At 41.7% G+C, this 23287-nt stretch overlaps 1 protein-coding gene across 2 annotated transcripts in view; it reads left to right on the top strand.

The window, feature by feature from the left end:
• Positions 1–10905, top strand: part of LOC124594858 (UPF0472 protein C16orf72 homolog) — a 35355-nt gene extending 24450 nt beyond the window's left edge. For both annotated transcript variants that reach the window (XM_047133321.1, XM_047133322.1), the window contains exon 5: positions 9942–10905. In XM_047133321.1, coding sequence (XP_046989277.1) covers positions 9942–10099 — 158 coding nt within the window. In that variant the 3' untranslated portion in view covers positions 10100–10905. The remainder of the gene's footprint in view (positions 1–9941) is intronic.
• Positions 10906–23287: the final 12382 nt, after the last annotated feature.

The following is a 23287-nucleotide window of genomic DNA, read 5'->3' as shown; positions in this document are numbered from 1 at the left end:
GGATTTCTACTAGCCCTAGTCTTTTTACTTACTTGATCGTCTGCTGCCCTCACTACTTCATCCCTCAAAGCTACCCATTCTTCTTCTACTGTATTTCTTTCCCCCATTCCTGTCAATTGTTCCCTTATGCTCTTCCTGGAACTCTGTACAACCTCTGGTTCTTTTAGTTTATCCAGGTCCCATCTCACCGAGCGGGGTGGCGCAGTGGTTAGACACTGGACTCGCATTCGGGAGGACGACGGTTCAATCCCGCGTCCGGCCATCCTGATTTAGGTTTTCCGTGATTTCCCTAAATCACTCCAGGCAAATGCCGGGATGGTTCCTCTGAAAGGGCACGGCCGACTTCCTTCCCAATCCTTCCCTAATCCGATGAGACCGATGACCACGCTGTCTGGTCTCCTTCCCCAAACCAACCAACCAACCAACCAACCAGGTCCCATCTCCTTAAATTCCCACCTTTTTGCAGTTTCTTTAGTTTTAATCTACAGTTCATAACCAATAGATTGTAGTCAGAGTCCACATCTGCCCCTGGAAATGTCTTACAATTTAAAACCTGGTTTCTAAATCTCTGTCTTACCATTATATAATCTATCTGAAACCTGTCAGTATCTCCAGGCTTCTTCCATGTATACAGCCTTCTTTTCACATGTACACTTAAAAAGGTGTTGCTGAATAAATGAAAGAAATGTTGGAACAAAAGTTTGTTTTTTGTGTTTTTGTGGTAGTGTCTGAAAACAGTAGGACAGTGACATGCCTAAGAACAGAAAGTACCACACCTGGCTCTGCTATTTACTGCATGAAACAGTTATGTCAAACACTTACAGAATGACTTAATAGTTCTAGAAGAAAATATTTCAGAATGAATTGACAGCTTGTATGGACCAGTTTCATTAATTCAGTACGCTAATAGAGACAGCTATACAGCATGGAGACGTTTAAGTCACCTAAGCAATGATTCAACTGACCACTTAACATCACTGTTGTGTCGGTAGCTGAGATGGCCAATAAATACAATCAGACATCTAGAAAAGGGAACACATTAATATGTTTGTTTATACTATGTACACTTGGTAGTTGAGCTGCACATAACTTTGAATGCTGTACTTTCTTCTCTGTCGCAGAGTTATATATGATGATAGTAATGTTCTTCATCAAACCAAATAGTCTGCAATGCTGGTAACCGTATCAGTCACTGAATAATAATGTTTAGTAGCATTGTGCTACTGTACTACCACAAAGAGGATCTGTGTAGTATTTTGAATTAAGTTTAAATCTTTTGACGTGTTATTGGTTTGAGTTAATTGCAAATTAAATATTCTGTCTGTGACTAATTTAGGTGTAATAAATTCTTTGTGCAAGTGTAAGGAAACTGATAACTTGAACCTAATGGTTCACAGAATTAAGAACATTTTGTCAAGATATATTTTCGTGGATGTCATAGTACGAAAGTAGTTTCGTTACAGCAGAAAAGTTTAGAGTCTATGTTGTGTGTGCTAAAGAATATGGTCTCTCTGTTGAAGTGGCAGATCTTGACAGCACTGAAACCTTAAATAGTCTTTATTCTTCTCGCATTAGATGCACTGGAGTTTGTCATTGTGAAATGATGGTATCTTAATGAGAAACGATTGGTAGTTTTATAGATTTCTGTAATTATAGACGAGAATAATTGGACTTTTGTAATAGTTGTGACCATGACCAGGCTCATCCACCAAATCGGTTAACATTAATTTCTAAAGGACCTAAGCGATGCTGTTCATGTGAAATTAAGGGATTGTTGAAAATGGGTAAGTAAATGTACCTTCTGTTTAAGGATCTTCTTCTTTATTTTCTAGACAGCACTTTCCCACTACAGACATTTAAAAGTAATTAACCTCTAATCAATATTATGGCCTGAACTTTCCCAAGATAAGAATTTATGTAATTGCGGCCCTTAACAAGATATTGCGATTTTAAAACTCTATCAAACAACCTGACTATTTCGTATACTGGTTTGATTACAAGGAAATGCTGGTCACAGCCTTAAGATTAACATAGGTAAAATGAATGTCTGAATGCTGAAGGTTCTAGCAGGTGAAGAGTGTTGCTTATTGTTCGTAAAAAAAATTAACAAGTTTCTGAATATTTTCTTGCCCAGCCCAGTCTAGAGTCCTTGGCTGCAGCCAGTAGAACCCAGTCATCTCGCTGTTGGGATGTTACTCTAGCGTCTTGGCGCTGGATTCCGTTGATGTATGATCTGTGCTTTAAAATCCAGTGCCCATTTGTTTCATTAAACCCGGCACGTAGTCATGTTTCCAAAACAGATACTAGGCCTGGTATGGTGACTGCCCCCATTTGCTACACGGTTACGGCTGTGCAGCACTCCTACTGTTGAGCTCTATCTTGGCTGCATAGTCCACTGTAGTCTGTTATTGTATCCCACATGTCATCATAATTGTGGTTACCAGCCCATGGCTGCTAACACAGTACTCCGCGGTGCTTCGTCACTACTTTTCCTTATTTTTGTTAAAGACTAATAATTTTCCAACCAAAGACTGGGTTGTGGCACTACAAATCAGACGTGCACAAAAAATACCGCACTAATAAGTTCGTTTATACTATGTATACTAGTAACTGAGTTTCACATAACTTTTAATGCTATAGGTTTGTCTGTGGTGTAGTGTATGCAGTAATAGTAATGTTCTTCATAGACTCAGATAATCTTGAATGCTGACACACTTCTGTAAGTATCTGGATATTGGTAATGTTTAGTAGCATCATCTGACGTTTGATGTGTTGTGTCCGGAGATGCACTGTGCTTGGTTAAAAGGATGCGTTGGTCGGTCAGTCAGCCGTGAGGTCATGCAGATTTGTATCCTCTGGTGGCGTGCATGTGTGGTGCCATTCATTGGAGAAGACCACAAGCAAAGGAAGGGCAGCCACGCCTGGTGGACGGGGTCCCGGGTTTGATTCATGACCAGGTTGGGGATTTTTCTCTGCCCAGGGACTGGGTGTTTGTGTTGTTGTTGTCGTCGTCGTCGTCATTGTCATTTTTGACAGTGGCTAGATTGGATTGTGAAAAAATTGGACTGTGTAAAACTTGGGACTTTGTATGGGCACTGGTGATCACACTGTTCAGCGTTCCAAAAGCAAACATCTCCACCTTGCCTGGTGGTACACTGCCAGGAAATTTGAAAGTGCAACGTCTTGCTTAACGTTGTGTGGCGCACCTGGTGTAGTTGAAGATGCCTTCAATGCCTCATTTACATCACTGTCAACCAAATAGCATGTTGGCTATTGACAACCTGACCAGAGACTTCCTCACCAGCTTCATTGCCATTCTTCTGCTGAATAATAGGTTCTGTGTTGACTTCAAAGAGCAGCACAACTGGAGGTTATGGAAGAATGATCTCCGTCAAGGAAATGTACTGGCCCGAGTCCTGTTCAGTATATATACAAATGACTAATGTGTAGCACCCAATATCAGGAGTTTCTTGTATGTTTTTGATGTCGCTCGTCCCACAGAGCACATGTTTTTGAATCTGTGTGAAACCCTCTTTGCTAATGCGTTTGAAGGAATGTCGAGATGCTACAGTCAAAACTGCCTTGAACCAATCCATATATAAGTATTAATTAATTAAAAGTAAATTGTAGGTGGTCATGTTATGAGCTGAACCGGAAGAATGTGATATTCCAAAATACCAAGGACTGACACTCCACATCTCTCTTACCTACATCTACATACATAAAGCAGCAAGCCACTGTACAGTGTGTGTGACGGAGGGTATTCTGTACCACTACTAATCATATCCTTTCCTATTCTATTCACAAATAGAGTGAGGGGAAAAAACTGTCTGTACGCCTCCAAATGAGCTATTATTTCTTGATCTTATCTTCGTGACCCTTATGCAAAATGTATTTTTGTGACAGTGGGATCATTCTGCAGTCAGTTTTCAAATGCTGGTTCCCTAAGTTCCTCGAAAAGAAGGTTGCCTTCCCTCCAGGGATTCCCATTTGAGTTGCCGAAGCATCTCTATACCGTATTTACTCGAATCTAAACCGCACTTTTTTTCCGGTTTTTGTAATCCAAAAAACCGCCTGCGGCTTAGAATAGAGTGCAAAGTAAACGGAAGGTCCGTAAAATTTTGGTAGGTGCCGCCACAACTAATTTCTGCCGTCGAATATATGTAGCGCTACATAGACATGCTTTGCAGGCACAAAGATAATCACTGGTGCCAAAACCTCTGCGTCAGTAAATAAATTTAAAAAAAGGTAGAAGACGAGCTTTTTACTCCGCCCCAAGTTTCTACCACTGCATTTTCATACATTATCCAACGAAGTAAATACAAATTCTGTATTGTTCATCTTCGGATGTTGCAGCCTTTTAATGTACTACAAAAATCCCACTGGCAAGACTGTTTGGTATGTAGGTCAATATGGCCAACTCTACGTTCTGAATTTTTTCCTACTTGTGACAAGAGATGGTTGCTAATAGGAACTTTTATGAATTGTGAATCACATGCAATATTCTCTTGACCATAAGAATAATACGAATATAAACATTTTGCCACGTATTCTTTCTTGTTTGCTGCTATCTTCTTTACATCCTGTCTGCCTAATAAGCCACGAAACTAAAGTGAGACAACAGCAAACGCGGAAGAATACACATATCATGCCATGTTTACATTCGTATTATTCTAACGCCGAATAGTGATACAGTCAGGAATGAAGCACGACAACTGACTAGATTTTTAAATCTAAGATGACTCCAATTTCTTTACAGAATGTAATGTACTGGAACGGCATCTGCAAAGATTTTCAAACGGGGGAAAATGTTCGCTAAACTCTCCTTCACAACATCTTCTGTCACACGCAGTCTATTATTTGGTTCTTGTTGATCATTATCAAAGAAAGCAGCAGTGTAAGTAACAACAAATAGCAGTCTCTTGCCATTGTTTCGCTAATGAGACGATTCCTCGCTTTTTTTTTAAAATTGGAAGCGGCGGTAGCGCGCACAAAAGCAAGCCATGCTGCGAGCGGCGACAGGTCGTAAACACTCATTATCAGAATGCGACAAACAATGCATGACACAGTACAATAATGCATTTTCAGCTTAGAGTGATGTAAACACCTATAACAAAGAGAACGGCACTTATCAGATCAAAGAAAAATAAGCAATCAATTCAAACTAGACGAAGCATGTGAAAAAGGGTGGGTACCCGCATAAATACGGACGGAGCGCCTGACGCGTAACAATGGCTACCTGGTAAAGCTTAACTGCTAAGCTTACGACTCTAACCAAACTACTGTAACTGTATCGTCATTCATTCGACCTAAATTGTCTCATACTTCAATGGACCAACTTTGTTTAGATTTGGAGGTGCGGCCTAAAACTTTTCTCTCCCCTTGAATTTAGTCTCATTTTTCAGGTGCGGCTTAGATTCGAGTGCGGCTTAGATTCGAGTAAATACGGTAATACTTACTTATTGTTCGAACCTCCTGTTAACAAATCTAGCAGCCTGCCTCTGAACTCCTTTGGTGTCGTCCTTTAATATGAGCTGGTGCAGATGCCAGATACTGAGCTGTACTCAAGAATAGATCACACTAGCATCCCATATGTGGTCTCCTTTTACAGATGAACCACATTTTCCCAAAATTAACCCAATACACTGGAATTGACCACTCACCTTCCCTACCACAGTCCTCACTTGCTCGTTCCATTTCACATTGCTGTGCAACATTAAGCTCAGATATTTAAACAATGTGAGTGTCAAGCAGGACATTAATAATGCTGTATCAGAACACAAAGGGTTTGTTTCTCCTACCTATTTACATTTTTCTACATTTAGAGCTAGCTGCCATTCATCACACCAACTAGAAATTTTGTCTAAGTCATATTTTATATTACAGTCATTAAACATGACACCTTCCCATACACCACAGGATCATCAGCAAACAACCACTGATTCCTGACCACCACGTGTGCCACCTCATTTATGGAAGTCGAAAGTAATAGCAATCCTATGATACTTCCCTGTAAAAGCAGTACATAAACACCAAAGTGGAAAGTTACCATCAGGAACGGTGTTGTTATAAAGTGGACTGTTACATAATGGGGTAGTAAAGTTGAAACATTTTGAACTTCTGCAGTGGCACTGTGTTGTTCCACTGCAGAGTTCCTGTCCTGTGGGTTGTAACGAAACTCGCACCAAATACATGGACTCCTCAGTCATGTGTGCAGACTTAATAATGGGCTGTTTAAAACCTACACCAAGTGTTTGGCTTCACTACCTGGCAGGAATAGCTCCACCTTACATAAGAAAAGCAATAGCTACAAACAAGGGAAGGAAGAAGATGGAACATGGAGTAACTCGTCCATTAAATGAACTTGAAGTGCACATGCAAAGACTGAAATCCAGGAAGAGCTTCCTCAGAACATAAGGTCTATTCTGAACCACAGATGAAATAGCCTGGTTACAGCCAGCCCTTGAATATATAGAACAGGCAGGTCCAGTAATATGGCAAGGTGAGGCTGTGTCAATAAATTACAGTGTGCAGTATGATTGAGGAGACAGTACAACATATACTTCAGTATTAACTGTGTCTGAACTTCTACGTGGAAGATAATTTTTAACAGGCCTCAGAGAATTCACTAGAAGTCGCAAGATTTTGGTCAGATTTTATTTATGATCATATACTCATTAACTGTGGAAATGTGTGTATTCCTGCTACAAGAATAATAAAAAATGAGGTTAATAACCTTGTTATAATGTGCCATGTAACAACAATAAACAATGGTTACAAAAGCTTATGATCACTAACTATATACAAGGTGTGTTCTTTAAGTAAGGCCCGTTTTGTTATAGACACTAGTAGTTCACGCGCATATCGCAATAAGCGCGTGTGTCGTGTATCGCCATGCCTCGGGAACAACTGTGCTAAATTTCAGCTCTGTAGCTAACCTGTACGGTTTTGTTCTGTGCTTTCAAAATGTTTGACTATCAACTTGCCTGCCGCGTGTGAGGTTCGCTCAGTGATACGGTTTTTATCAGCAAGGAACCTGTCTGCTGCAGAAATTCATTGATTTGCGAAGTGTACAGTGATACTGTTATGAGTGAAAGCGAAGTGCATAAGATAATTCAAAGATAGCAGTGCCAACATCCATGAGGAGGACCGCTCCGGTCGCACTTCTTTGATTAGATGATTTGGTGGCTTCAGTTGATGTGAGGATTCATGAGAACAGATGCTTCACAATAACAGGTCTCTCAAAAGAATTTCATGACGTGTGAAAATCAGTGCTTTGCAACATTGTTTCTGATTACCTAAAGTTTAGGAAACTGTGCTCCTGTTGGGTCCCGAAACTCCTAACAGAGGACCACAACAACCAAAGATTTGAGTGTGTGATGTTCTCATGAAGAAGGTGACAGCTTCTTGAGTCAGATCATAACTGGATATGAAACATAGGTTTCACCTATCATTCCCAAATTGAAGCGACAGAGCATGGAGTGGAGACACACACACACACACACACACACACACACACACACACACCTGTAAAGGTTAAGGCGAGACAGACTCCATCCCAGCGCAAAATCATGGCGTTGGTGTTTTGGGATAGACACAGTGTTTAGTTGGCAGACTTCATGCAACGAGGAACCACTATCAACGCAGAAGCATACTGCCAAACCCAGAGAAAGCTACGCAGAGCGATCCTAATCAAAATACGTGGCATGCAGACAAAGGGAGTTGTCCGTCTCCATGACAATGCAAGACCTCACACTGCAGCTCAGACCTGCGATTTATTGGACAGTTTTGGCTGGGAAGTTTTAGACCCCCACTGTACAGTCCTGATTTTGTGCTGAGCGATTACCATCTATTCCTCCACCTCAAACAACACCTCAGTGGCAACCGTTACAATGATGTCGACGAGAAAACTGCTGAGAACTCTTGGCTATCAGAGCAGGTGGCAAGTTTTTATGAAGAGGTTATTTTAAAACTGGTTGAGAGGTATGATACGTGTTTGAACAAACTTGGCAACTATGTCAAAAAATAGAGTGAACTATATACTTTCTGAAAATTTGCTTTTTTGAAATAACCTTTTGTTGTGTACTTACGTTCAAATGGACCTTACTTAAGAAACACATTTCGTACAAGTAGCAAGTCCTAAAGCTATGCTATAGTACTGATTCCTTATTTAGATACCTACCTTTTTCTTAATACTGCTTGTGTTGGCTGAGCAGTGTTTGTTTTCTTAGACCACTGTGGGCACTGTGCAAAATATGTTCCTAAATCCAGCGGCGGCGGTGGTGGTGCTGCCGCCACCTCCACCCTGTACCTTTGGCTTTGTTGCCAGAGTAAAGAAACATTCAGAACTTCCATAGGTATAAGGATCTTTCTAATGGGCCCATACAGGAATTCTTTCAATCCACCTTACAGTGTAACCTACATGTCTGGTTCAGATTCGTAGTTGATTTTTATCTACGGCAAGGACAGCATCTGCTCTTCCTTTAAACATCTACTCCCAAATCCACTACATCTGGCGCTTCTCATCTCAGTGACTATCCTTCCCAGAGGTATATATTCCTCTTGCTGGTACTTCTATAAAACCATGGTCCATACAATTGTACTAAAAAAGAGCACATACATTTTTTGGAGATAGCAGTCAGTGTCCTCAGTGGCCTTCGTACCTGTGTGGGATAAATGTGCAGTAGGTAGTGAGCTATCTGAATTTATTGTTAACAATGTGTTCTTCAGACCCACTTTTGTTTTTCAAAACCTGCCTTTGGCTATCAATTTACACGACCTGTTCTCCCATTGCTTAAACCACATCTGACTTAACAGTAGCAGTAAGTTTAGAAAATTGAGGCTTTCATGGCAATTTTATGACAAATGAGGAACTAACTGGCAGTTTGACAGTATGTTTAGAAATTTAAAACACTACCCTGCCTTGCTAGTACAATAAAAAAAAGGTATCCTGCAAAGTTTTCTACCCTTTACCCCACAACCATGAAAATCAGCCAGTAAGAAGAATTGTTCTGTATCACACTGATGTTGAGTTTCTCAACTATATCGCTTGTCAGAGCTTAAACTAACTTTTATTTTACACTGACATGAAGAATATCCTGTTCAAAATTCAATCTGTTGCCCATATTGGTACTCCTATCACTGAACCAACTTGCCCAATTTTGTAGTCCATCCTTCTGTACTTCCAGTCCTACTTCTGCACCTGAAAACCTACAGTTCGTGGTGAATAGCGGTTATAAAACTTGTGATCTATACTAGGCTCGTCTTCATCTAGATCTACATACATACTCCATAAGCCACAACCAAGTGAAGTGGCGAATGGTTAGTGCACTGAACTTGCACACGGGTTGATGGTAGAAACCTTTGTCTGGCCATCCTGATTTAGGTTTCCTGTGGCTTCCTTAAATCACTTCTGGAAAATGCTGGGATGGTTCCTCTGAAAGGGCACGGCTGACTTCCTTTCCCATCCTTCCCTAATCTGATGGGACTGATGACCTCGCTGTTCAGTCCCCTCCCCCTAACCAACCATGTCTTGTTGCTTAAGTCTTGAGCATAGATATTTCATCAATGTGACTGGGTCAAACAGTTCACCGCTAGTACTATATTCTTACATTACAGATTTGATTTTCCTACTCATCTGTACAGGCTTTCACAGCATTAACTATATATTTGACAAAATTTCGGAGTATGGGCACATGATGTGTTACTTTGATCTTTAAAATGTCCCATGTGGTGACAAAATAGTTGAAACTAGTAACAAATAGTCCTTTTTGGTGGTGTATGTAGAAAAATGGCATTTGTGTATTTGTACGAATTTTGAATGTTAACTTTTGAGTGGAAGTACTTTACCATGATCCTGTCTCCCATAGAGGCACATCTTTTGTAGACCATAAAAACTTCGAAATATGTGACTGAATTCTTACCCATGGTTATTGTTCTAGATCCAGCAACTGCAGCGTCACGCCGGCAGCGTTCATCAGATCTTGGTTCATTTATAACAAATGAATTTGCCCGTCACAAGCGACCGGCTCCGTCAAGTTCTCCTTTGTCTGATATAAGTATGGACTCGCCAACACACAAGCGATCAAGACTAACATAGTTACTTGAATTAGTATTTGTATCAGATATTCTCCAAAAACACCAATTTCTTGAACACTTCAGAAGAATAAAGAAGTGTGCACGTATGCCTTTGCAGCGTCAAAGCTGCTTTATACAAAACTTAAAATTTTGATTATAGTAAGAAATTTTTTAAGCAGGAGTGCTTTATTACTATAAAAGTGCAGCCAATATGTTTGTGATGTTAAGTTTGTGAAGCTTTAATCATCTAGTGCCAGAATTTTGTAATATGTCATCACCTTCAAAAGGTTGATTTTTATTTCCGTTTTACTTATGTGGTGTGTACAGTATTCTCAGGTTGAAATTTACACATAAATTATTCTCAACATTCTTTTGTTTCTGTGATTCACAACTGTAAGTTCATTCAGGGGATCTTTCTTTGTCCAGAAAGAAATTTTTCAATGGCTGGTTTCAGGTAGCTTGTGAAAAATTTCCAGGTGACAAGTTTTTAGAGTTGAGAATATAAGACTTGAACTTTAGGGGAACTGTTATTAATTTATAGAAGACATTTTGTTACACTGAAGTGATTCATTGTTGAACTGTGATTATATTAATTTAAAAGCAGTGTACTCAGGTCTTTGGAAAAGTCAATAATTGGAGTATCTTCCATCATAATGAAAATACGAAATGTTGTGAAGATTTAAACATTTGTGGTAGAGATAAATTATTTATTTTTCTGCTACGGAAACCAGTTGTGTAAATCATATTTATAATATGTTTTCTGTATTACTATTATTCTTTGCCAAAAAAGCTGAATTCACACATTTAATAAAAACAAATCGTCTTTAAAATCCCCATTGGTGCAGAACTCCTTCCTCTTTGCTGAAGTCTCGAAAAGTATTTTATCTTATGTATAATTAGAGCTGTATTATGAGAAGCACATCTGAGATAATTAATTGGAAGCATCTTGATGTGTAAAAGCATAAATTGTAATTATTGCGCTATCAGTATGTTACATATGGTATTCATTTACTGTGTTTAGTAAAGACAAGGTTCTAAAGCTGCTATGCTCCATGCCATGCCCGTGATAAATCTTGCTATTATAGCATTAAATGCCAAAATATTTGGATTGTGCCTCAATTCAGGGAAGAATAAAAGTTGCCTTACAAGCAAGTCTGTCTATGATTGTAAAGAAGAATACCATACATGATGATGACGATGACGATTATTGTTACGTGTAGTGATTTATTTGATTGATACGAGAATTTTGTGTGCTCTTAGTGAAATGACTGTGCCACCTATGAGTTTCCACAATTATCAAAGAGATACTCATCAATGGTACTATATGTGAACTTCTGGAAGTATATTGTCATGGGAAACTGACACAGATGTACTCATATATTAAATGTCTGGATGTCAGTATTTTGCAGTCTTGCCAGTCATAGAAAGAGTGTGTGTGTGTGTGTGTGTGTGTGTGTGTGTGTGTGTGTGTGTGTGTGTGTGTGCGCGCGAAGCACGAGAAAAAGAGCCAGGGCTTTGAAAGCGAGTGAATACTGTTATCTGTTGTCTGTCAACCGCACAATAATTCAGTATAGGTGAGTGGTTGCCTTACCATTATTCTTCATATTATTCCATCCAGGAATTTCAGTGGCTTCTTTGTTTTTGTATTAGAATCCTACATTACATTGTTACTTCACTTTCTGTTTCTGCCAGAGCACCATTTTTGCTCCCCTGCCAATAAAGTAGCTGGGGCTGTAATCTTTAATTGATACAGGCTACATTTCTTGAAATTTTTCACCATTCCATTTGTGAAATTTTTATTTACTTGTGTTGGTGTAAATGTTCATGGCAAAAAAAAAGAGCACAAACAAAGTTGGAGACCTGATGACTTTTCTTATGTTTGTCTTTACACACGACTGTATCCATGCTGAGTTGCAGTGTGTTTACATACTGCATGTCGGTGACCTGTCATCCCAAAAGATTTGAATTTCGAGCCACCCTACAGCACTTAAAAAGTGCAGTTATACTGTGAAGTGTGTTTTAACATTTAGTATTGTTGAAGATATTTTACAGCAAACTGCTTTTTTATATATCTGCTTCACAATTTTATAAAATTCTTCAATCTGCATCGAAATTACTTGGTAATGATAATTTGCATCCTTATCGGTTTCTCTGATACTTTTATAGCCACAGAGTACTCTGAACTAAACTATAGATGGTGATGATGCAATTTATTTCCAATATTCTGTTGAGTTGGTACTTACTGAACTTAAAGGTAAGTGTCCAGCGTTTAGTTTTGGGAGCTGGTTATAACTTGCTGTTGTTACATGCTTAATGTACTTCTTTTTTTATCTCTAGTATTGCACTCTCCACTTGTCTCAGTGAATGAAAGTAGTAGTACAGATCATTGTGTGGCTTGAGTCCCACCAGACTTTATGCTAGCTGTTGGTTTGATAATACAGTACATTACAAGACAAAAGACAGCATCCGGCAGTTACCAGATTAAGGTTACTTGCGTTCACACATATTCTGGTCTTTCTCACATACCTTTATCTCCGGAATAGTCTTCTGCTGAGCTAAGATGTTAGACAAGTAGACATCACAACTCTTCATAAAACAGAACTCAAGGAAAATATTGAGGCTGTATCAGTTTTTGTTAATTTATGTAAATATCTAGGAATAGGGCAGGATAGTAGCAAAGTGTGTGTGTGCGTGTGTGTTTTCACTGGATAAAGAAAATAATCATCAACTGAATAAGAGGTATAGGTCTAAACAACATAATGACACAACTGCTAAATTTCTCTATTCAGAGAGCTCTCTTACATTTGTAGTGGATTTTTTTTTCTTTCCTGAAGTTACATGAATATTTTGTGATGCCATCATACCTGCTTTTTGTACCCACTTAGCTGAATCTGCTCTGGATCTCATCGCCACTGTGTACACCATCCAGGCAACCAGTCTTCTCCACCTTAAATTTATTAGCCCAGTTACACACTACTAATTCTTCAAATAGCATTCCTTCATGGCTTGTGAACTGTAATATATTCTCGTCGTTACATGTACAAAGACTCGCTGCAGTTGATAGTATACTACCATTTGAAATCTCGGTTAACTCAAACGGAGCTCTCTTCATTATAATGTTTTAATATTTCTTCAAAGGACATCAGCACCTCTCACTTTTTGCTAGAGTTTTGTGAGGCACCACACATTCCATTTGTGGCAACCTTGTGTGTGATTCACTTGGGTGAAAGGAATGAAGTGCACATTTATTCTAGAACCTTAATCACAGTGACTGTCTAAACTTCTTAACTTTCCACCTATGTCTGGCAATGCAATATTTCCCCTGCAAAGCAAAATAATAAAATTAATAACACAAAGCACTATTAATACCAGTGAATCTTTTTCAAACAGTGAAATATTGAAATTGTTTTATGGGGTGTTTGAGGATCTCACCAAAATTTTGAGAATTAATAAGTCACTTAGTGGGTAAATTCATTGCAATTAGGACATATTCCTTTATAACCCTGTCATTTATGAGTTTTTCATGCGAGGCAACCAGGTGGTTAAGAGAATGATTAGTTGTATACAAAACAAATTTTGTGAAAATGTGTATTTCAGTAAACATCCAGCATGTGTGCAGACAATCTGCTTACAGGCTCATTGCGTGTATAGTATCTTAACAGCAGACACCTAATTTCTTTCAAGCATAGTAGGATTTTATTCCGTGTTGGATGTGCACATCATTAATTCAACCAGTAATGTCAGCTGTTGTGGCAATTTGAATCTGTGCTGAGCTCTTGATATCCTCCAAATGGTGGATAAATCACTGCAGGGACAATAGATCTTTTTCAACCTGTGAGATGGCCCAAAAGTCATCAGTACCTTTGCTCATGCATCAACAATTATATGGTACAATATCGTATTGGAACCAGAGGTTATTGATTATAGCAGTTTTGCATATGTGGTATGCAGAAACTGACAGTAAGCTGCTCATTTGAGGTGGCTGGTAAAAGTAGAGGCCATAGATTGTAACATACATACCTACAAGCATGTTTATGGAGTACCTCTGTTCATGAGATGTAACAAGACGTTGAATCTCGTTGTCTTAGACATGAGTATTCTGGTTACTGAAATAACTGTAATAATAAAGAAGGCATGTGGTGACAGGTGTGAATATTACCGAACTCTGTTTAATAAGTCACGATTGCAAAATACTGACATGAATTCTTTATAGAAGAATGTGGTAACTGATGGAACTCAACCTCGGAGAAGATGAGTTTGGGTTCCAAAGAAATGTGGGAACATAGGAGACAATGCTGGACCTTAAGTCTTAACAAACAAGATAGGTTAACTGCTGCGAGGCTGCTGGATGACACTAAGGTTCACACCTGACATCATGTGCCTATTGGTGGCCACACGCTCCACTCAGTTTAGTAGTGTATCATTGGATTGCGTGTAAATTTGCAAAATTCAAAATGTTGACCAGTATAACAATTAAAATAATCAGATATTAACAATATAATGTAATTGGATAGATAAAAAAAATCTACTCACCAAGTGTTGGGAGGCGAACATGCACATAAAAGGAGGTTTTACTTATGCAAGCTTTTGGAGCTGGTGTCTGCTTCTTCCAGCAGAAGCATTGTAGGGGAAGGAAGAGAGGTGAAGGAAAAGGACTGAAGAGGTTTAGTAAAACCTCTCCAGTGCTTTTCCTTCACCCCTCTTTCTTCCTCTTCACTCACGGTCCTTTCGTGAGTACACGCGTGGCGAGCACGGGGCCTCAAGCTATTCCCGCCTTCCTTCCTTTCCCAGGCTGCATTTCCTTTCCCTTCCCCTTGTTTCCTGTGCTTGCCCCTTCCCCTCTGCCCTCTCCTCTTCCTCCCTTGGTGTCCTTGTTTATGTTGGCCCTGCTATCCTCTTGGTTATGTTGACTTTGCATTTTGGTTTTGTTGAGTAATTACCTCATCCTTTTGGCGTTCTCTGGTCTCCGTTTGGAGTTTGACCTCCATTACTAAATTTTTATTCCGTAGTGTGAGCCATTTGGGGAAGAGCACTTTACCTAGTGTCACTGGTGTGTACCCTCCTAGTTCTTTCCCTCTTTTCCTTCAAGTCGTCGTCTGATGCTAGGGTACATAGCCAGCACGGTAGTCAGTCTGTGTCGTAGGGTCACTATTTACCCTTTTGGTTGAGCCCCCTGAACACACAGGGATCACACTTCTGATACCTGAGCTGTGACCACCTCATATAGGCCTAGGAGTGGTTGCTTGTCATCCTGGAGCATTGGACCTCCTGGCAATGGCTGCCGTGCCAGACGGCCCTTGCTGTGGCTGGGTGGCATCTGTGGGGAGAGCCCCTGATCAGAGTGGGTGGCATCAGGGCGGATGCTATGCAAATGAAATGCATACGGGTCCAGACCTCTGGCCGTTCTTCTATGGCCGTCTCTTTGAATTGAACTGATTCTTTTAGTGCTGCTTCTTCTGCCCCTTCGGCCTTCCCTTCCATGTCTACCCCCTAGGAGGAGGGTCGGGCTCGTCAGCTGGGGGCGAAACCTTTCCCCTGCTATCTGGTTTGCAACAGGACTGATGGGGATACTTTCACCAATACCAAATTTTTTTTTTTTTTTTTTTTTTTTTTTTTTTTTTTTTTTGTGGGACATATTGAAGACAAGTTTGGCGAAGTGGATTCTGATAAAGATGTGGTCGGATTCGTTGTTGATCAAAACTGCTTCAGCTGCCCAGTCTGCGGCCCTTTGTGCCTGTGACCATCTCGGCACAATTCCTGTGTCCATTACCCCTCACCAGTCGTTGAATATGGTTCAAGGTGTAATTTTCCACAGGAACCTCATTCTTCAAACTGATGAGGAACTTTGATCTTGGATGGCGGGGTGTTTGACGTGTTCAGAAGAGCCCGAAGGACAATTGCATTGATAATGGTGCCTTTATTCTGGCCTTTGTAGGGGATGCCCTCCCTAAGGAGGTCAAGATTATGGTTTATAGATGTGACGTGAAGCCGTTCATCCTACAACCTATGAGATGTTTTAAGTGTTTGCGTTTTGGACACATCTTCCCACTGTTCGCAGACCCCTCTCTGTGGTGACTGTGGACGCTCATGAGGGGAATTCCTGTGTTCTCCCTCCTGTATGTGTTAATTGTCATGGCAATCATTCTCCACGTTCACCCAATTGCCCAGCTTGTAAGAAGGAAAAGAAGATACAGGAGTATTAAGTCCCTTGATCTTCTAACCTACACTGAGGCTTGTAAGAATTGTGCATGTCTTCATCCTGTGTCAATGACATCTAGCTATGCTTTGGTTAAATTTTCACCCCTTCCTTACCCCAGTCCCAAACCCTTCCTCTTCCCCCCCCCCCCCCCCTCTCCCTATTCCCTGCGGTTCCCGCACCCTCCCCTCAGGTCACCACTCCCCCTCCCCAGCCGGAGAAGTGTCCCACTTCTTCGGCATCTGCCAGTCAAAGGCACCCATCCCGGGACCCCCCTTCCCGGCACCTTTCAGGTGAAAGGTCTGCTGCCACACAAGAACCACTCGTTTTCTTTCTGATCCAGATCTTGCTGCAGCTGGCTCCATTTTGCAGCGCAGCCCTCCTCGATTTCAGAAAGAAAAGAAGAAGAAACATACGTCCCGGGACAAGGAGCCTCTGGTGTCACTGGAGGTCCTGTCCCCACCTTCACAATCTGACTCTGACCTGCTATTCATGGATGTCGCTCCCTCCTTGTCGGTGACAGATGGTGACGTGGCAGCATGACTGGCTTTAGCCTGTTCACCCCCATTTGAATCATTGCTCTGTGGTTAACCAATGGAATTGTAATGGATATTACCGTTACTTTCCGGAGTTGAAATCCCTTATTTCGTTTTACTCTGCAGCTTGTGTGGTTCTACAGGAATCTAATTTTACTGATGATCAGTCACCGACCCTCCGTGGGTTCCGTGCTTTCTGCCGAAATCGTGTCAGATCCCTATGGGCCTCTGGTGGCATTTGTACGTTGGTCCTTATGGATGTTGCTAGCACGTGGATTCCTCTTCAAACTACATAGGAAGCTGTTGCTGTTAGGGTCCACCTGGACTTTGCAATCTTTATCTCCCTCCTGACAGGACTCTTACACTTGCTGCCTTAACTGCTCGTCTTCAGCAACTTCCTCTTCCCTTCCTCCTTGGGGATTTTAATGCTTATCATCCCTTGTGGGGCAGTGCATTTTGATCTAGTCGGGATCTTCTCATAGACCAGTTTCTTGCAGACCACGACTTGTGCCTTCTTAATGATGGCTCCCCTACCCATTGCAGTGCTGGTCATGGTACCTTTTCTGCCATTGATCTTTCTCTTTCCTCTCCCTCCCTCCTCCCTTCATTACACTCATCGCCTCATGACAACCTTTGCAATAGTGACCATTTCCCATTGTTTCTCTCACTACCTTCCCTCTCCCCAATGGACAGGTTACCTTGTTGGTCCTTCCAACACGCCGACTGGCCTCTATGTACTGCACAGACGTTTTTTCTCCCTCATTGTCAGAGTGTATTGGTGACGTCCTATGTGACGTGTCTGATGCGATTGTTCGCGCTGCTAGCCTTGGTATCCCACGCTCATCTGGACCATTTCACCGCCAGCAAGTCCCATGGTTGAGTACGGCCATCCATGATCACTGTCGAGCTTCGCAACACCTTAAGAGGCATCCATCCGCTGTCAATCTTATAACCTTTAAATGCCTACACGCCAAAGCCCATTACTTAATCAAACAGATGAAACGGGTGTGTTGGGAACACTTTGTTTCTTCCCTTGGTTCTGCTGTCACTCTGTCCCAGGTATGGTCTACACTTTGCTCTCTCCAAGGTTACCATCGGCAGTCTACCCTCCTGGGCCTTGCGCTCCCAGATTGCCTTCGCACTGACCCTTGATTCTCACGGAACATCTTGAGACCCATTTTGCAACAGCAACAGCATCAGCATCAACTTCCTATACAGCTGCTTTCCTTCACCAGAAACAGTGAGCCAAAGCTTCCACCTTATGTTTTACCCCTTGTCAGTCAGAATCTTACAACAAACCTTTCACTGAATGGGAACTTCTTTCCACACTTTCTTCTTCTCATGATACAGCCCCTGGCCCAGACTCCATTCATAACCAGTTGCTTAAACATCTCAGTGCTCCACAACAACAACATCTTGTCCGGGTTTTTAACTGTATTTCGTTCCTGGGTGACTTCCCTTCACAGTGGAGGGATACCATCATGGTTCCCATCCTGGGAAGAACCCCCTGTTTGTCGAAAGCTATCGGCCAATTAGTCTGACAAACGTTGTGTGCAAGTTATTTGAACAGATGGTAGCCCATTGGCTCAATTGGGTCCTTGAATCTTGGTATCTATTGTCCGCTTACCAGTGTGGCTTCCGAGACGGACAGTCTCTGATCGAATCTGCAGTTGGGCAGGCTTTTTCTCAGCGCTGCCATTTGGTTGCAGTATTTTTCGACCTTCGCAAGGCCTATGATACGGCTTGGCACCATCATATCTTTCTTACACTTCATGAGTTTGGTCTTTGGGGCCCACTCCCGATTTTTATTCGCCAGTTCCTGTTCCGTCGGCCATTCAGGGTTTAGGTTGGTACTGTTTTTAGTTCTCCATGCACCCAGGAGAATGGCATCCCATAGGGTTCCATATAGAGTGTACTTATTTTCCTCGTTGCTGTAGATTGACTTGTGGCCTCCGTCAGTCCTTTGGTCACCCCTTCTCTATATGTGGATGATTTCTGCATTTGGGCTAGTTCCTCTTCAATGGCCTCTGCAGAGCGGCAGCTACAGGGTTCTATACGGCATGCCTCTGCATGGACCCTCTCACACGGGTTTCAGTTCTTTCGGTATATTGATAATTTACACTTATGGACCGTCTGACAGCAACTGAATAAAACAGTTTTATTCAGTTGCTGTCAGACGGTCCATAAGTATAAATTATCAATATACCGTAATATTACACGCAACTGAGGAAGAAAGGACTACAAAAGTTGAAGATGTTCAGTTCTTTCCTTTAAAATCGTGGGTGGTCCACTTCTGTTGTTGTATTACGGTCCACCCCACTCCAGACCTCTACCTCAATGCACAATGATTACCTGTGGTCCCACAGTTTCTTTTCCTGGGTCTTCTTTTTGGCAACAAGCTCACTTGGCTGCCTCATATTAGACTTCTGAAGATAGGTTGTCCTTTGCTTCCTTGCCCACACCTCTTGGGGTGTGGATCGTTCCACTCTTCTCCGCCTTTATTGGGCTTTAGTGCTGTCTTGCTTGGACTATGATTGTCAAGTTTATGGTTCGGCTGCTCCTTCCACACTGCGCCTCAGAGATCCGGTCCACCATCATGGTATCCGTTTGGCCGCCGGTGCCTTCCCTACTAGCCCTGTTGATAGTCTCCTGGTTGAAACTGAGATCCTTCTCCCCCCCCCCCCCCGCCCCCCCCCTTTCTGTTTGGTGGTCCCAGTCCCAGCTTCTGGTTTCTTATGCAATCACTGTCCATTCATCAACCACTCATCCTTCCTATTCTATCCTGTTCCCAGACCAAGGACATCGCCCATATGATTCCCGCCCTCGGGGTGGTTTACGGGTAGGGGTCCTCCTTGCGTCTCTTCACTGTGATTTTCAGCTTCCTTCTTTGTCCTGTCTCCCATCCATGTTCCCTCCCAAATGCCCCCCCCCCCCCACCCCCCCCACCCCTGATTAGTTCCTCGGCCCCGGATTTGGATGGATCTCCGCCAAGGTCCAAAAGATTCCATTCCCCCGATGGTGTTCCTCTCTTTTTTCTTTTTTTCCCGCCAAATTTTATGGGGGTTTCGGGATGCTGTTGTTTTTTACACTGATGGTTCTAAATCTGATGATCGTGTGGGATATGCCTTCACGTTCTCTGTTGGCATGGAAAATCATCTCCTGCCAACTGCACGTGGGGTGTTTACTGCGGAATTGATGGCAATTTCCCAGGCCCTTACCTTTATTAAACAGTCCCAACTCAACCGCATTTTGTTATGTACGGACTCTGAGTGGCCTTCAGGCTATTGACCAGTGTTTTTCCTGCCATCCTTTGGTCTTGGCCCTCACTGATCTTCACCATGCTGCTTGTTCCGTTGACTTCCTTTGGGTCCCTGGCCATGTGTGTATCCCAGGTAATGAGCTTGCTGATCGTTTGGCTTGGGGAACAGTCACTTACCCCCTTTCCCTGTAACCCCTCCTGCGGCAGATTTACAGCTTCATATCAAATCCCACTTCGCATGATCATGGACCAACTCTTGGGAGGCTACCTTCCTGTCTAATAAACTTCGTGCGATTAAGGTGACACCTGTCCCGTGGCGTTCTTCCTTCCGCCTCTCCCAAAAGGACTCGGCCACCCTGTGTCATCTCTGCATCGGCCATACCCAGCTGCTCCATGGTTTTCTTTTGCATAATGAGCCACTCCCACTTTGTGGTTGTGGGGCCTTCCAGTCAATAGCCCACATTTTGGTGGAATGCCCCCTGCTTTTGGCTCTGCGTACTAAAGTACGAACTTCCCCGCACATTACCTTTAATATTGGCAGATGATTCCCAGATGGTGGAACTGGTTCTCAGTTTCTTCTGTGAAATTGGTTCATTATTTCAGTTCTAAGGTTTTTAATGTCCCTCTGGAGTAGGGGCAGGGCGGTGAGGGTTGGAGTGCCTCCCACTGTAAGCTGTGTTTAAAGATTCCTGACTCCCCTCCCTGACCAAGATCCTCTTTTCTCTCGCTTTTACTCTGTTTTTATCGCTTTATAGATTTGGTTAGTCTCCTTTTATAATACACACTTTTAGATTCTAGTGGTTGAATGCTTTTGAATAGCAGGTGAACTTGCCTGTACAGCATCAGGGGTGGGATATTTCCTGCCTCTAGCATAGCCTTGTGGTTGCCCAGTTGCTGACTTCCCTCCTTTTGTTTTCACCATTGACAAAATGACTGCACTTTAACATTTTTTATCCTTATGTCTCTTGTGGGATGTAAATCCGTCCAAATGGACCACCTTTGAAACAGGGGACTGATGATGTTGCTGTTTGGTCCCTTCAACCCCAACCAACCAACCAACCAACCATCTTCTCTTTCACCCCTTCTGCCAGAAGTGAAGGCACAGTCCAGCACTATGTACTATATTAAACACAGTGCAGTGTGTGGGTGCCAGCAGGCACATGGTTCAGGGGTAAACCTCTGACATGTTAGCTGACAGTCAACATGTTAGAACAGCAAACCGATGTTTACAGCATTTGTGGAGTTTGAGGAAGCTTATGACAATATTGACTGGAATACATTTGGAAATTCTGAAGGTAGCAGGAATTAAATACAGGGAGTGAAAAATTATCTATGGCTTGTACAGAAACCAGACTGCAGTAATGAGTCAAGGGATGTGCAGGGCAAGCAGTGGTTGAGGAAGTAGTGAGACAGGGCTGTAGCCTATCCCTGATATTCAGTCTGTACAGCGAGCAAGCATTAAATGAAACCAACAAAAAATTTGATAAGTGAAAGTTCAGGGTGAAAAAAAAAAATGGGAAGTTTGCCAGTGACACTATAAGTCTGTCCAGAATGGCAATGGGCTTGGAAGAGCAGTTGAATGGAATGGGTAGTTGATGCTGAAGGGGTGGTACAAGGCAATGGGTCACTAAAAGCAGTAGGCGAGTTTTGCTGTTTGAGCAGCAAAGTAATTGATGGTGAAAGTAGAGGGGCTATAAAATGCAGACAAGCTATAGCAAGAAAAAAGACTTGACTAACATTTAGTATAAACTTTGAGGTGTTAGGTCTTTTCTGAAGGTACAGTAGACTTCAGCTGCTCTGGCCATTCCTTGTACATATGGGTGCTGGATTAATGGAAATAACTGGATTATTTAGTATTAAATTAAGTGTAAATATATAGAGGTTATATTTTATTAAATCTAAATATACATACATTTTTATAGAAAACTCGAGGATTGAGTATATGCATATACAGTTGTATAACTCACTATGAAACACCCCAAATTTTTAGTTGTCGAAATGATACGGGATGTCAGTATTCTTTATCACATAATGGCTTTACAAGCGATAAATCAGTAGTGAAAGTTTCTATTTGTTGCATAATGCACTCCAGGAAGATTTCTGCAGCTACAGCCCGAGAAGTGTGAGGTATCTTCGTGTTCTCTCCTTTTACGTCCCCTTCATCACTTTTAGTGTAACTTACCTGTACACTTGTGATTATCTCTTTGTCTGTTAAATTTGCTCATAAATAGCTGCTCGTCCAATAGTGTACTCCGCAGCAATGGCTTTTTGCATAGGACCTCAGTTCAGCTTATCTCTAATTTAAAGTTTCTGCTTGAGGTCTAGCATAATGTGTTTCATTTTAGAAGAAACATGTACAGAATGTTGCTTAAGCGACTAGAGGCTGAATGTGGCCAAATTACTGAGAGTCTGGACTACAGAGTGTTGGAGTACCAAGAGTTTAGTGTATTTGTCTTGAGCATAGTCTTGTACGAAAGTGAAATGTAGACAATAAGCAATTCACACAGGAAGAGAACTGAAGATTTTGAAATGTGGTGCTACAGAAGACTGAAGAAGGTAATATGGGTAAATTGAGTAGTAATGTACTGAATCAGATTAGGGAAAAAAGCAACTTGAGGCACAACTTGACTAAAAGAAGGGGTAGTTTTATTAGACACATTCAGAGGCATCAAGGAACTGTCAATTTGTTAACTGAAGGAAGTCTAGTTGTAAAAAAATTCAGGTAGACCCAGGTGTGAATATATTAAGCAGGTAGAAATGGATGTAGTTTACAGTACTTGTGCGGGGATGAAAAAAGCTTGCACCTGATGGACTAGCTCACTGAGTTGCATCAAATAAGTCTTCCTATTGGAGACCACAATTACAAAAGACACATATTTATCTACCAGTTCTAACAAGGGAACCTCCCCATCGTACCCCCCTCAGATTTAGTTATTTATGGCACAGTGGATAGGCCTTGAAAAACTGAACACAGCTCACTCGAGAAAACAGGAAGAAGTTGTATGGAACTATGAAAAAAAAAGCAAAATATAAAAACTGAGTAGTCCATACGCAAGATAGGCAACATAAAGGATAGTGTAAGCTCCGGAGCACCGTGGTCCCGTGGTTAGCGTGAGCAGCTGCGGAACGAGAGGTCCTTGGTTCAAGTCTTCCTTCGAGTGAAAAGTTTAATTTTTTATTTTCAGACAATTGTTTTGCGAAGCTGCACCAGTACACAGA

The sequence above is a fragment of the Schistocerca americana genome, chromosome 2 (genome assembly GCF_021461395.2).
Source record: "Schistocerca americana isolate TAMUIC-IGC-003095 chromosome 2, iqSchAmer2.1, whole genome shotgun sequence".
Classification (NCBI taxonomy): Eukaryota; Metazoa; Arthropoda; class Insecta; order Orthoptera; family Acrididae; genus Schistocerca; species Schistocerca americana.
The sequence above is the reverse complement of the archived record's forward strand: the minus strand, read 5'-3'. Positions and strand labels throughout refer to the sequence as shown.